The following is a 16,268-nucleotide window of genomic DNA, read 5'->3' on the forward strand; positions in this document are numbered from 1 at the left end:
AAACACTAAGAATGGTTTAATCTTATTGCATTCCCACCAGATATGCAACATGGTACCCTTTTCAAGATTACAACGCCAGCATATGTCTGAAACTGCGGGAAAAATAGCATGTAGCTTTGATGGGTAATGATGATACCATCTCGCCAAGATTTTGGAATTCTTCTGTGCGGAGCAAGCAACAGCTAGCTTATGAGTAAAGAGGAAACCTTTCGAACAGTCGACTGAGGAGATTACCTCTCCCAGTTCCCATGCAAATTTTAAAATTAGGGAAGCCTGCTCCACCCATAGATTTTGGAAGGCTTAAAATGCGCAGGACAATTCTTGGTCTAACCCCACCCCATACAAACTGAGTCAATGCAGTATGAAGCTGTTTGGAGGGGAGAAAGGGATGGTTTGGAAGATGCATAAAAAATGGGGCAAAATATCCATTTTAATCGTATTCATCCCACAAAACCAGGATAACTTCAAGTTATTGCTTAAGGTCTTTGAGTGTCCTATCTAGGAGAGCCTGAAAAATGAAAGCAAACAGTTTAGTCAAATCAGAAGGGATAAGTACTCCCAGGTATCCCATATTGTTTAACGGCATAGAAGTCTATGTAAACTTTTGACTGCAGAAATTAATAAAAATGCCTTAAAGAGAACCTGTCACCAGTTTTTCGTCCTATAAGATGCGTCCACCACCAGTGGGCTCTTATATACAACATTCTAACATGCTGTATATAAGAGCCCAGGCCGCTGTATAGAACATACAAAACACTTTATAATACTTACCTAACAGTCGCGCTGCGGTGAATTTTAGTCAAATGGCGTCTCCGTTGTCTGGTGCCGGCGCCGCCTCTTTCAACCATCTTTGTCTTCCTTCTTCTGTAGCCGGGGTGCCTGGCACGTCCTAAGTCATCCACACAGGCCGGCATTGAGGTCCTGCGCAGGTGCACTTTGATCTGCCCTGAGCAGAGCAGATCAAAGGAGTATAGTGGACTTGCGCGGGACCAGCAAGTGTGTATGACGTAGGATGCATCATGCACACAGACTTCAGAAGGAGGGCGAAGATGGTTGAAAGAGGAGGCGCCGTCACCGGACAACGGAGATGCCCATCTGACTAGAATCCACCGCAGCATGACCGTTAGGTGAGTGTTAAAGTGTTTTTTACATTCTACACAGCAGCCTGGGCTCTTATATACAGCATGTTAGAATGCTGTATATAAGAGCCCACTGGTGGTGGTCACAGCTTATAGGCCGAAAAATTGGTGACAGGTTCCCTTTAAGACATTCTCTCTCTCATTATTCTGGCATTTGGCAAATAAAAATAATTTTGGTTCCTAATTGACCTAAAACGAGAAAGGTGTATTCTCATTTCACGTCAGTTTAGATAGTTTATGTAAACTTCTGGTTTCAACTCTATCTGTGTTTCAATCTGAAATGCTGCAGCATTCAAGGGGGCCATGAAGGAAGTGTCTGAGAAGACTAGCGACAGGTCACCTCCGGCGTATCCCCACCTAACTCTGCATCATTGACAGGTCACTGTATATAAATGGTTCGAGAAGTTGGCGAGGATTTCGCCAAATATATTAAAGCGTGAACACTACTAAGGGCTTTTTCACCAATAGCAGATATTTAGCATAAATGTAAGAAAAACTCTGTACCATACATCAGAATGGCGTTGTTTCCTCAAAATGTGCATGGATTTCAGAAAGCCTGACATTCACAAGGTGCACTCAGATTCTTTTTTCTTCTTGCTCCTCCATGTCCACTTTTATCCAAACCTACTCTAATTTTACTTTGGAAATTTTGTAACTTTGTAATCTATGTAATTTGACCAAAAAAATACTAATTGTCAGCTATACTTTATTTACCTGTGGAAGGATCATATATTTTGCCGTCACAACTAATATACAGCTTTATTATTGTATCTTCTTAGCTTACAGTGACATGAGTCAGATGACATCCACCGATATGAAAGAGAAGCAGAATGAACATAAAAGAAGTCTGGTTGCGGAGCAGAAAGCTGTAAGTTGAACTTAGTTGAGCTGGCGTCCATCCAGTAATCCTCCAGTGAGCTACAACGCAACACAAGTTGCCTCTCCCTTCGTGGATCTACCGATAAATGGCTTCTGGTTCAAGTTGCTGAATAACTGTGAGACGATCTTCAGAGCTGTTCATCCCTACAAAATGCTGTACTTTATTTTCTACAGTGGCCTACATTAGGTCTACAGCAGAGAGAAACATGAACTATGCACGTAGCTCTGCACAGCTTCTTGGCTCCTGCATTGGCAGACTATAGTATTTATATATTGTGATTATTGACTTCATTACCCAAAGGCACAGATCAAAGCTTTACCACAGGAATAACTAGAAGCACCTTTGAAAAATGTCTGCAAATACTAAATCTGTGCAGCTCCACTGATCAGGAGTCAGAAATGTATTGCATCTTGAGTGTATTTGGGCCGGGGTATAGTCTATGGGGCTTAACTTTTCTCTGTGTCACGGTTTTTGAGGATCTGCTCTTTCCAGAAACACTTTATCACCTTACAACGGGACTGAATGTAGATTAACGGGCATTTTCCAACTTGCACATCGAAATGTTCACTTCCTAATGGCTTATTTTATATGACTGATTGGTTTTACTTGATGCGTCCAGTTGTGTATTATTCAGGCTCAGTCGTGCATATTATTTACTGACATACGTAGTAGAGCCTACGTTTTTCTGCATCTGTCTGTATATTATTACACGGGTAAATTATTTTTAAAACATGAACTGTTTCACAACGTTAATGTCGAAAGCTTCACTCTTCAGTGTGTTGTGTTTCATACATTTTCTTACATATGGATTCAGATGTTCTTTTAAAGGGAACCTGTTGGCTCATTCATTCTGCCTGAACCACCGGCAGTATAAATCAGAAACTGGCTCCTGCAGTCTAAATATCTGTGTCTGAGGGCTTTCTGAGAAAAACATTGTTGAGGGCTTGGTTAGGGATGAGGTGACTGGTCCAGATGGAAGTTCTCCGCCGGTTTTTCCATGTCCGCTCAACTAGACTGACAGATCTTTCCAAATATACAGGGAGAGATCCGTCAGTCTTGCTGTGTGGGCAGGGAGAAGCTAGCAGAGACCTGCCTCTTGGCTTGTCCTGGCCTTGCTTTCCAAACATGTTTATCGTTGAAATGTTGCAGCATATCAGAGTGACATATAGATATTTGGAATGCAGGCATCATGAATCCGCCAACAGGTTCCCTTTAATTACAATATGGTTTGTATTAATGTAATAAGAGCCTCAAATTATACCACTGTGCTGCTCCCATTCTTTCCTGAGTATCCGCCTATGATTCTGTGAATGTTTTTCCATTTTCACTTACATACTTTTCACCATATGACTATCTGGTATCATTAAGGGCCCTGTTATGGGATCAGACTAAATAGTATCAATGTGAGCTTACCTCTTATGGACAATAGTGAAATATTTCTAGAGACATAATCATAAATAGAATCTAAAATGTGTCTAATATTCATGTATGTAAATGCAGACCAAAAATCACAATCGCATTTATAGTGGCAGACTTACCATTGCAGATTTGCAAAGTTCCTGCATGTGTTGCATATGGATTTTACTGCATCCATTGCACTGAAAGAGTGAAATTGGCTTGGAAATCTATAGGGTACTTTACACACTGCGATCTCGCTAGCGAGATCGCTAGCGAGCGTACCCGCCCCAGTCGGTTGTGTGTCACAGGCACATCGCTGCCCGTGGCGCACAACATTGCTAGGAACAGTCACACATACTTACCTGCCTAGCGACGTCGCTGTGACCGGCGAGCAGAAAGGAGGCAGTTCGTTCGGTGTCATAGCGACGTCACTAAACGGCCGCCCAATAGAAGCGGATGGGCGGAGATGAGCGTGACGTAATATCCCGCCCACCCTCTTCCTTCCTCATTGCCGGTGGCCGCAGGTAAGAAGATGTTCCTCGTTCCTGCGATGTGACACATAGCGATGTGTGCTGCTGCAGGAACGAGGAATAACCTCGTCACTGCACATACAACGATATTTGGTGTTTGAACGACCTCTCCAAAACCAACGATTTTTACCACTTTTGCGATCGTTGAAGGTCGCTCGTACGTGTAACACGCTGCGATGTCGCTAAGGACGCCGGATGTGCGTCACAAACACCGTGACCCCGACGATAAATAGTTAGTGATGTCGCAACGTGTAAAGTACCCTTGGCTATTCCAAAAGACAATGGGCATGCAACAGATGTAAAAACCTGCAACATTCTTGTATTTCTGAGTGGCTTTTTACTGATATGTGTAAATTGGGGTTTATAACATCATCCACATCTATTGTTCGGTAAATTACTGCAGATTTCTGATGCAGAATCATCACTGCTCATTTGCAGCTTTTAATTTTTTTTTTAATCATATTTTATTATGGACTTTAAGTAAAATACATTTTTATATCAATAAAATATCTGCAAACAGAACAAGAGAAAAATATAGATGGTATCTACACTAGGTATACAGATAGAACTCATGTCAGATTCTTAAAGAAGCCATATCTGTGCACCTGCCACGTCATATAAAGTGCTCAGCAGACCCCATTGACTTATCATATTGTCCACAAGATTTCTTCCAGGTTTTCAAAGATTTGACAATATAAATAGCACTGGTCAGCCATTTATGCCATTATAAGCTATGGAAAACTGACCAAACTCCTTATCGAATATATACAGTATACAAAATAATTGTGAGACTTTTAAAGGAAATCTGTCAGCAGGTTTTTCTATATAGGTTGAGGACAGCATGCTGGAAGAGTTAAAATACAAAAAGCAGCTGTCTTCTCTTATTAGTCTGTGTGCAATTGTTTACGTAAACTAAATAATTTATTACCCTGTGATTACCATTACAGGACTAGTAACTCACATACAAGCCAGTCCAACACGCCCCCCTGCTGTGATTGACAACTTGCAGTCAATGCACAATCTCTATTGAGAGCCTGGTGTGGATGGGACAGTTCTCTCAGCTCTGCTGTGTTCCTGAACCTAAAGTCTTTGTGTAACAAAACAGGGGGAGCTGGAGCACCAGGAAGGTGCTAGGCAGAAAATCTCCACCAGATGGCAATAGTCTCCCTAATGGAAGGAGTGGATGGTCGTACGGGCCGCTGACAGAGCCAGGAGAGTCACGTGGTACCAGGGGCAAGACAAAGACAGAGTTAAAAGAGAGAACTAAGTCAGAAACCGAAAGAAAATGTCAAAGACCGGTTGAGCTGGAAACAAAGTTAAATCAAGCCAAGGTCGAAAGGAACAATAGAAGAGGAAGGACAGATGTCAGAGAGGATGGTCACAGTCAGGAGGACGGGGAAAGATGGACACAGTCAGGATGGCAGGCAGGGAGGATGGGCACAGTCTGGATGGGAGGCAGGGAGGATGGGCACAGTCAGGACGGGAGGCAGGGAGGATGGGTGTCAGAGAGGACGGACGTAGTCAGGACAGGAGACAGGATCAAACCACTTACAGGGACCAGCACAATACTGCGGAGCAGAATTATAGCTGGCGCCGCAGGAACAGAAATGCCCCAAAGAAAAGGCGCCGTCATCCTGGAAACGAGGCACGGAGGAGGGCCCCTCCCCCCGGCCATGCTTTAGAGAACACTGACAGCCGTGAGTCATGACACTTTGATTGTTACAGAATGGCTTCAGCCAGCAATCTATGTGATACACCATTGGATTTAGAATCTCTTTGCCTACATTATGTTGCTGTCAGATGAGGTAGCAAAAACCTACTGCAGATTGCATTTAAAGTTCTTATCTGGAAATGTGCTTCAGCATTTCTCCGGTAAATCCTAATTTGTTGAAGCACAAGAAACCTGCAGGCCAGCAGGGATTTCACAAATTGCGGAAGAAGAATCCACAATGCAATCCACCGCTTTCTTAAAAACCTCAAATGTCATAACTGAGGAAATCCATGCCATGTGTAGGAACTGTTAGTTTGAAAAGCACAGATATGAATGTACCCCAGGTTCATGTCTTTCTGTATGTTATGTTATTGGTTGTAGCTGGTAGGATAAAATAACACATTTGTAGTTTTTAAGAAAGTGCCGAGTTGCATTATGGATTCTTCTACTACTGAACATACAATAGTTTGTCCATACAGTCTTAATATACAGCATTGATCATTTGCTGTAGGACAAGCAGATACCATACATATCATAGCATGGTATAATATTAACTTATGATTCCTCTTTTTATATGTAGAAATACTTTATGAATGTTCGGACACTATTTTATTCACCTTTCTCGTTATGCCTGATTTCTCAGATTTCTTTTTTTGAGGTGTTCCGCAGAAGAAATGTCACTTGAATCTACAACGTTGTATACGATGCTTTTTCAAGCCGTCCATATCTCATGAGCTGCAGACATAACGAGTGGGATCCTCATTACAAACTATGGAAGGGCTGTTTTCTTACAATATTCTGTGAACATCTATTCATTTATAAACTGATTTTGAGTTGGTCTATGATATTATAATTGATAAAAATAAATATAATTTGATAACAGAACCACAATATCTGTGGAGCTGGAAAACATCTCAAAAATAAATGCAGCTTTTACTATATACAGAATCACTCAAAAAATTAGATTTCAACAGTATTCTCTCATGGACAAAAGTAGAATATCAGTGACTGATGTACCTAAATATACTACATGACCGCGTTTAACGTCTTATTTTATTTTTTCTTTTTCTGACTATAACATGTCTTTGAATGTTACTAAGTGCAGAAGATTGTCTACTTGATGATTATTATTTGTCTTCGTTACACAAATATAAACAGATGTAGGGGTCATGTATGAAGGTTCGCACAATGTTCGTTTTTTGGCAAGTAAGAAATCTTGCCATCGGCATCTAATATCTTAACACATCGTTACCTCTGAGCTATCAGGAGCTCATCTTTGTAGATGACGTCAACCTTTCAATATCTCAGAAACCACAACTTCTGTTCTGCAGCCCACTTAGAACAGTTTTCATACATAATCCCATTGTTTTTACAACTACGTACTATTTGAATGATGTAAATATACTGGCAATGTGTTTTTAAACGTAATAAATTATAAATTCTTCATTACTGTTGTTATATGTTTTTGTTTCTTTAGTGTCCGTATTGTATTCCTTTTTGAGCTGACCAAGACTATAAAGGCCTAGTCACACACAACGACTTACCAGCGATCCCGAAAACGATGCGACCTGATAGGGATCGCAGGTAAGTCGCTGGGAGGTCGCAGGTGAGATGTCACACAGTCACACCTTACCAACGATGCAGGAACGATACAGGTCGCAGTAGCGACCTGTATAACGATCTCAGCAGTCACTGTGACCCTGTCACACAGTGTCAAACACAGCGATGTGTCCTTCCCAGCAGGACATCGCCTTTGAAGAAAATGACCTGGACCATTCAGCAACGACTAGAGATCTCACAGCAGGGGCCTGATCGCTGGTAAGTGTCACACATAACGAGATCGCTAACGGGATCGCTACTGCGTCACCAAAACGGTGACTCAGCTGCGATCTCGCTAGCGATCTCATTATGTGTGACAGTACCTTAAGGTTGTAGACTGTCCTTGATTATTTTGCTCCTAGTGTGACCGTATAAATACATCTTGTTGCTTACATTTTCATGTCAAGATATGTTCAAGGTATGTCAAGTCTGATTTTACAGTCCAACTCCCTTTCATCAGTCTCTAGTTGATCAGTTAATGTAGATGAAAGGGTTAAAAAAAACCACTCTGCTGTGGGAGTAAGGGCTGGTTCACACTAAGCGACAGCGACAACGAGGTCGCTGTTACGTCACCATTTTCTGTGACGTAACAGCAACCTTGTAAGTCGCTGTTATGATCGCTGCTTAGCTGTCAAACACAGCAGCCGAAGCAGCGATCATAACCGCGAGAGCAGGGAGCCGCGCACACTGCTTAGCGCTGGCTCCTTGCTCTCCTAGCTACAGTACACATCGGGTTAATTAACCCGATGTGTACTGCAGCTACATGTGCAGAGAGCCGGAGCCAGCAGCACAGGCAGCGTGAGAGCTGCGGAGGCTGGTAACTAAGGTAAATATCGGGTAACCACCTTGGTTACCCTATGTTTACCCTGGTTACAGCTTACCGCAGCTGCCAGATGCCGGCTCCTGCTCCCTGCTCGCTTCATTTCGTCGCTCTCTCGCTGTCACACACAGCGATCTGTGTGTCACAGCGGGAGAGCGCCTTTGAAGAAAACGAACCAGGGCTGTGTGTAACGAGCAGCGATCTCGCAGCAGGGGCCAGATCGCTGCTCAGTGTCACACACAGCGAGATCGCTAATGAGGTCACTGTTGCGTCACCAAAATCGTGCCGTAGCAGCGATTTCGGTAGCGATCTCGCTATGTGTGAAGCACCCCTAAGTCCAGGCTTATAATGATCTTTATTTGTCAATTTTGGAGATAACACTCCTTCTTCAGGACACTCTGAAACACATTGACAAATAAAGATCAAGATCCTTATCAGCCTGGACTTGGAATTATTCCCAGGGCAGCATGTATATTTTTAACCCTTTTATCTATCTGCACTGATCAACTCCCTTGGGGAGCTGCAGCAGCCTTGTTACATGCTTTTACACTAGTTGTGACTTTCACAACTAGGAAAGGTGAGCCTTCTTACTCCATTACTCCATTAAGTTTTTGCTAATATCTCGGGTAATAACCAATCTGTGCTTCCTTTGTCTCTCCAGTATTTCTCCCTATCAGTCTCTAGTTAACATGGATTCAGAAAATTATACCTCATAACTATAACTAAACAAATTGAGGTCACGGAAGCCCACAATTTGGTCTAACCGTGCCTAGCACTTACTCCATAGCATATATCGAAAACAGGAGGACCAGAGTACTTAATTGTGTAAAAAGTAACAAAGTTTATTAATGTACAAAAATACAAACACACACAAAAGAAAAAATGGCCATTATAAAAAACCATTAAAAACACCATAAGTGTGGGGAAAATAAGCCTTGAAATGGGACAAAAAGATGGCTAAATAGCCATAAGGTATAAGTAACCTAAGTCATTGATAGATGTTTCATATAGGTTGTATCATGCATAGTATATCATGTGTAACATTAACAACAGCAAAAAAGACATGAATTGTTATATCTTGCCATAAATTGCAATTATGCAAGGACTAAATAAGCTATAGTGGATGTGTCCTAAAGATGTTGCTGGTATAGTCAATAAAGTGCAAATGTAACAATAAACAATGGTCACTGGAAGCCAGAAAGTGCTTTGTGCAAAAGCGCTGTATGTCCCAGAAAAAGGGGGATCCCCATGAAAATAAGCCCCCAAACCATCCAACGTACGTTTTGCCGTAATATAACACCCTTGTGGATACAGCTTAATCAGGGAGGGAAGGCAATAGTGGAGATATTCAAGGCCGTTTCTTTTTTATAAAGCCCGCTTGTACAATGACTTCCGGGAGTACCGCTCACCACTGTGACGTTCTGCGAGAGCCATCGCCGCCTCCATTGCCGATACGAGCGCCGTCAGGCATGGGGTACATGCACAGGAACAGGGACGCGTCACCCTTATCCTGTGCGCGTGTCCCCGCCTCTAATGACGGCGATCGCGTCAGAAAGAGGGGAGGGACTGGCTACCCCGCGCGTACTAGGGGATGGCAGACAGGAAAGTCAAAGGTACATCACAAGAAGAAAGTACATGACCGGTCACATGATTAATTGTGGCGGAGCCGAATCGGCTGCAATAAAGAACACACAGGAACCACAATCGATTACCATTGAAATCGATCTAGCGCTAAAAGTATTCTTCATGTTGATGATATTTTCTGCCAAAGTAAGTCCCAAAGTCCATATATGAACTTGATATAAATCCCATTTATAAAGTTCCAGAATATATATACATATCTTCATCAATGATTTGTAAATCCAAGGATTTTGAGACAACAAATAAGGGTTCCCAGTCCGTCCGTAATCTACACCCCCTGTTTCTAAATGTGATAGAGCAAGGCATACTGTACGGTTAGTAAAAGTAATGAGGTATATAGGCCAAGAAAAAGGCGCAAACCATATACAAACATGGTGTGAAACAATAATAGATTTTAAGGATAAAAAACAAAAATCTTTTATTATAAATCAGAGACTAGTGGGGAAAATATATATAAAAAGAGGATTCGGAGAAAACCACTCAAAGGAAAGAAACATAACTAATGACCTCATTGAGTCCCTTAGGACTATTGATCCATTGGGCCTCACACTGGGCTAATTTTTGTCTTGACATTTCCCCCTCTGGAACCACAATTGACCGTATCAATCCCCCGCACCTCAAGAAGTGTGGAGTCACAATTATGATATCTCTTGAAGTGATGGGGAGAGTCTTCAAAAGAGTTAAGTCCTCAACAGTAGTAGCTGCCTCAATATCATGCACGTGCTCCCTGACCCTAACGCGGAGCTCACATGAAGTCAGCCCCATGTAAATCAGGGAGCAGGACCTGTGGCGAAGTACACAACATGTGTCGTACCGCATGATATGTACTTCCGAATATCAAAGGTCTTTTTGTGGTCAGAGGAGAAAAATGTCTTGCTGCGAACAAGGTTGTTACACGTCAAACAGTGGCCGCACTTAAAACAGCCCAGAGTTGGACTGCAGGTACTGAAAGGGTTTTGAATGTCTGGTATGTAGTGACTCCTCACCAACATATCCTTTATATTGCAAGCACATCTTGCCGTCATGAGTGGGGCATCCGTCAGGATCCCCGAGAGTACCAGATCCGATAAAAGTAGCGGCCAGTGTCAGTGGAGGATCTCCTTCATGGTCCCCCACTCATGATTATATTACTGATAAACCTAGGTAAATCATTTGATGATGTCTCTTTGGATCTGTTGGTGAGGAGTTGCGCCCTAGGAGTTCCCTTAGCCCTGAGATAACCCTTTTTCACCATCCTTCCACTATAGCCTCACTCCCGGAAGCAGCGCCCGAGATCTGCCGACTGAGCCTCAAACCTGTCATTGAACGAGCAGATGCGTCTCATTCTTAGAAACTGGCCAGTTGGGATGGCACGGATGGGAGCTGGTGTGTGGGCTGAAGACGCATGCAGCAGTGCATTGACCGAGGTGTCCTTCTGGTAGACATCCGTCTGTATTAGATGGTCTGATCCAACGTCTATTTTGATGTCAAGGAAGTCAATGCAACTGCTCCTATGCCTGTAGGTAAGTTTGATGTTGAAATTATTGGTGTTAAGATACCTAATGAAATCATCAAGATGCTCCGCCGTGCCCTGCCAAAAGAACAAAACGTCATCGATATACCTTAGCTAGCACTGCACATGGGCACTGGCACTGATGCCCTCGTCGCCAAAGATGGTACATTCCCAAAAACTAAGGAATAAATTTGCGTACGAGGGTGCACAGGCCGCGCCCATCGCAGTGTCGCACCCCTGAAGGTAATATTGGTCCTTAAAAATAAAAAAATTGTGTGTAAGGACAAAGCGGAGAAGCTCGAGGATTAATGAGCCCATATTGCCATCCTGACTGTCCGTCTCCAAGAAATGACAAACCGCAGCTAACCCGTCCTCATGACGGATACAAGTATACAGGCTCTCAACGTCGGCCGTGACCATGAGATGTCTTCTTCCACAAAGATCCCGTCAACCCGATTCAGGACGTCCGTAGTGTCCTTGATATATGAGGGGAGTGTGTCTACTAATGGTTTTAAATAGTAGTCAATTAGTTGACAAATTGGTTCACATAACCTCTCAATGCCGGACACTATGGGACGCTCCGGTGGGTTGACAGGATCTTTGTGGATCTTGGGAATCAAGTAGAAGGTAGGTATCCTTGAGGTTTTATTCAGCAATCCTTCATACATTTTTTGTGTGATGACAACCTTCTCAAGCACCGCCTCTAAAATGCGAGATAGTTCCTTAGTGAAGGAGGTGACAGGGCTACAGGGAAGTTTAGTATATGTATCCTTATCCCTAAGCTGGCGCATAGCTTCTTTTTCATATTTGTCCGCAGCCCAGACCACCACATTCCCCCCCTTGTCTGCAAATTTAATAACTATGTCCTTATAACCCTGTAGCTCTGCAAGGGCACGTCTCTGTAAATGAGTTAGATTATCAAACCTTCTCCTGGTTGGAATTTTTTTTAAATCTCCAACCATGAGACGGGTGAAAATGTCAATAGCTGGACATAAAGACAAGGGAGGGAGTCGAGTGGACCTGGGTATTAGATGTTTAGGGAACAAACCTGGATTGCTGGGATCCTGCTCGGACAACAAATCCTCCAGTGCCTGTAAAGCCTCCTTCTCCAATCGGCTATCAGTTTCAATGGGTTGTTTATGGTACAATCGCTTCAGCATCAACTTCCTCGCAAATAAATTAATATCTCTTAAAGCTGGAAAAAAAATGAAAACAATTAGTGGGGGAGAAAGTTAAACCCAAGGAGAGAACCTCAACCTGGCCGTCAGTAAGGACACATTCAGACAAATTAATTACCTTAAGCTTATTGTCAACATACTTATTTGATTTTTTCCATGATGTCTGTTGTCTATTTCGATTAGATTTGATTCTTCCTCCAATACTTTGATCCCAATCACATGTCCCGCCTGACGCCCCGGATTAGGATTCATTTCCAGAAGTGCGCGACTGTAAAGAGGAGGATCTGCTGTCCGCAGGAGGATCCCTAGCAACCCGGGGGTGGCCCCTGTCTGTCTTGTGACGCCATTTGTAGACCCGATGGTTAGAATTATCATTAATATCCCTATTAAACTTTCTCACTTTGTATTAAACTTTCTCAGTTTGAACCAATCTGCGCTTCCTTTGTCTCTCCAGTATTTCTCCCTCTCAGTCTCTAGTTAACATGAATTCAGTAGGTTAGTAAGAAAAAGGAATGGTGATGGTTTATTCTACGCATTTCGAGTTCAAGGGATCACATGTGTTACCTATGTGGCATTACATAGGTAACACATGTGATCCCTTGAACTTTGACCTTATCATGTGCCTGTTGGGCGGGTTCCTTTTTTACCCTATATCAATGTATCACTATCTCTGTTATGTTTATCGGTAGTTTTTCCTGAGGAAGAAGAGGGGATATCTCTTCAAAACGCGTAGAATAAACCATCACCATTGCTTTTATTATTTGGAGTGATTCTTTGTACAGCAGCGCGGAGTATACCACAATTATCCTGGTTTTTGTTTTGCTTCTGCCTTTGGCACGTGGGATCGGCTGCAGCTGTTATATGTCTCTATACTGGTTGTGAGTAGAGTTCAGCGGGATGTCAATAATCTGGGGCCGGCGGATCATTAACAGACTTAAAAATAAGTCCGATCCGCTCCGGAATCCGGTGCCCATAAAAGTCAATGGGGACCGTAATCTGGAGGTTAAAAACATTTGTGGAGGGGGTAGGGGGCTAGGAGCGAGCGCGGCATACTCATTGAGGCGCTGTCATGGCGGCACACTCCTTCCGGGTCATGCTGTTACCTTCCAGAGCCGACAATTCAATATTCATTGTTTTCCACGCCCACCACCCTGAGTGTCAGCGTGTCAGCTAACTGCAACCAATCACAGGCGCCAGGACGGCCGGTGGGTGGGAAAAGCAGTGCACTGTCGATCAGTTCAGTTCACGGTGGTAAACACTCGGCAGCACAGTTATAGCGCGCAGCTGCAGCCCCAGCTCCAACTGATAGTTACTAAGCCATTATACTAGCAAACACTGAGTGTACCTAGTGGCATCCTAAACGTGGCTGTTGGACTTCTGTATAGTCCCAGTAGTGCACAGATATTTGCAGCATGTCTGCCTGCATTGCACACTCCAACTGATAGTTACTAAGCCATTATACTAGCAAACACTGAGTGTACCTAGTGGCATCCTAAACGTGGCTGTTGGACTTCTGTATAGTCCCAGTAGTGCACAGATATTTGCAGCACGTCTGCCTGCATTGCACACTCAAACTGATAGTTACTAAGCCATTATACTAGCAAACACTGAGTGTACCTAGTGTCATCCTAAACGTGGCTATTGGACTTCTGTATTGTCCCACTAGTGCACAGATATTTGCAGCACGTCTGCCTGCATTGCACACTCAAACTGATAGTTACTAAGCCATTATACCTGCAATTTATGCTGCCAGTTTAAGGGCCGTGGTTGCATTGTCAGGGATATTTATTATTTATTATTATGCTGTTAATAAAGCTAGACCAAAGCTGCAATCTACACCACCTCTCAATTTTTACTACCACATTTTCAGTGCACAATCTTGTCGCAATCAACATGAGTGGCAAAATGACTGATGCTGGTGGAAAGGGGAAGAGACGTGGTGGAAAAGGAAAAAAAAAGTTTGTCCGTGGGGAAGGTGGCAAAGCTCCATTATCATCTGCTGAAGATAGACCATCTACCAGCAAAAGTAAGATGTCTACTACTTACCGTGGACAATCCGATGTGCTCCCTTTTTTATGGACACGAACAACAGGAACAAAGGTAGATGATGGCCAAAAAAGGAAAATGCTTGAATGGATCTCAAGTGATCCAACAAGTGCCCTCTCAGCCACTTCAAGTACCGCATCCAAAAAACACCAGTCCTCTGAGTTGTCATCCCAATCAAACTTGCTTTCTCCCAGCTCTGAAGTCTCCATCAGCCCTGCACAGTATGGTGGAACTGAGATGGCTGAGTCTGCAGAGCTGTTCAGTCACACTATAGCCTGGGAATCAGAGGTCTGCTCCCAAGCTACAGTGAGTACAGAACAGGAAATGGTCTGCAGTGATGCCCAGAACCTTTGTGACTCTGATTCAGGCCGTGAGGACCAAGTTTCTGAGCATAATGTTGACCCTTTGTCACAAACTGTAACACCTGTGGTTATAGACAATGAGGAACATACTGATGAAGATGAGACGCAGATACCCGATTGGGATGACAACTTAAATATTTGGTCAGGGCAAGAAGAGGCTCGGTCTGAGGGGGAGGGGAGTGCAAACACAACAATTGATGATGAAGTTCTAGATCCCACCTACTGTCAACCCACAGTCAGGCACTCGAGGAGGTCAACAGAGGTGGTGGAGGAGGATGCAACTGATGACGAAGTTACCTTGCGCCTTCCTGGACAGAGTCGGAGTACTGGTAGCACGTCTACAACTGCATCCTCAGCCACCACTCTGCCTCTGAGCACTAGTCGGGGTGGATCAACAGGTCGCATGCCCTCTAAGCCTTGCCTAGCCTGGTCCTTTTTTGACATAGCAAAAGATCGCCCAAATTATGTGATCTGTAAAATTTGTCATGGTTCTCTTAGTAGAGGTCAAAACCTCAGCAGTTTGACAACTTCTTCCATGAATCGTCACATGAATAAATATCATATGTCTCGGTGGGAAGCTCACCGTGCTGCAATGCGGCCTAGCGGAGCGAACCATCCACCGCCTGCCCCTTCCAGTGCATCCGCGCGCTTTTCATCTTCTAGGACTGTGGGGACAGCTGTCACACCTGTTTTTCCACGCACAACTTCCACCACTGTAACCGCAACAGGCAGTTTGCTTGGTAGGTCGTCAGTTGGTTTGGAAAGGGAAACAAGTGCGTGTGTACAGCTCTCTCAGACATCGATAGCACCAACGTTGGATGAAGGCAACATCATGTCTCCGCCTGCACTTTCCTCACAAAGCTGCATTTTTCCAGGGACACCCTACTCAACACCGTCTACACACAGCAGCCAGATCTCTGTCCCTCAGATGTGGTCAAATAAAAGGCCACTTCCTGCGACCCATGACAAAGCTAAGAGGTTGACTCTATCCCTCTGTAAGCTCTTGGCTACCGAAATGCTGCCTTTCCGCCTAGTGGACACACAGGATTTTATGTCTGTCGCTGTGCCCCAGTACCAGATGCCTAGTCGTCACTACTTCTCTAAGAAAGGTGTGCCCGCCCTACACCAGCATGTCGCACACAACATCACCGTTTCCTTGAGAAACTCTGTGTGTCAACGGGTGCATTTCACCACCGATACTTGGACCAGTAAGCATGGACAGGGACGTTACATGTCGCTGACTGGGCGCTGGGTAACTATGGTGATAGATGGTGAAGGGTCTGCTGCACAAGTCTTGCCGTCCCCACGACTTGTGTGTCAATCCTCTGTCTGTCCAAGTTACGCCACTGCTTCTGCCTCCTCCACCTCATCTGGGTCCTCCACCTCTGCCCCAAGCCTGCCTGGTCAGGCCACCAGCGTTCTCACTGCGCAGAAGGAATCACGCACCCCTCATTACTATGCTGGCAGCAGAG

At 44.0% G+C, this 16,268-nt stretch overlaps 1 protein-coding gene across 5 annotated transcripts in view; it reads left to right on the forward strand.

Moving 5' to 3' along the window:
• The window catches only part of MCF2L2 (MCF.2 cell line derived transforming sequence-like 2), a 644,468-nt gene extending 637,361 nt beyond the window's left edge, over nucleotides 1–7,107 (forward strand). For all 5 annotated transcript variants that reach the window (XM_075340561.1, XM_075340557.1, XM_075340558.1 and 2 more), the window contains one exon: nucleotides 1,919–7,107. In XM_075340561.1, coding sequence (XP_075196676.1) covers nucleotides 1,919–2,016 — 98 coding nt within the window. In that variant the 3' untranslated portion in view covers nucleotides 2,017–7,107. The remainder of the gene's footprint in view (nucleotides 1–1,918) is intronic.
• Nucleotides 7,108–16,268: the final 9,161 nt, after the last annotated feature.

This window comes from Anomaloglossus baeobatrachus, chromosome 3 (genome assembly GCF_048569485.1).
Source record: "Anomaloglossus baeobatrachus isolate aAnoBae1 chromosome 3, aAnoBae1.hap1, whole genome shotgun sequence".
In the NCBI taxonomy this organism is placed as follows: domain Eukaryota; kingdom Metazoa; phylum Chordata; class Amphibia; order Anura; family Aromobatidae; genus Anomaloglossus; species Anomaloglossus baeobatrachus.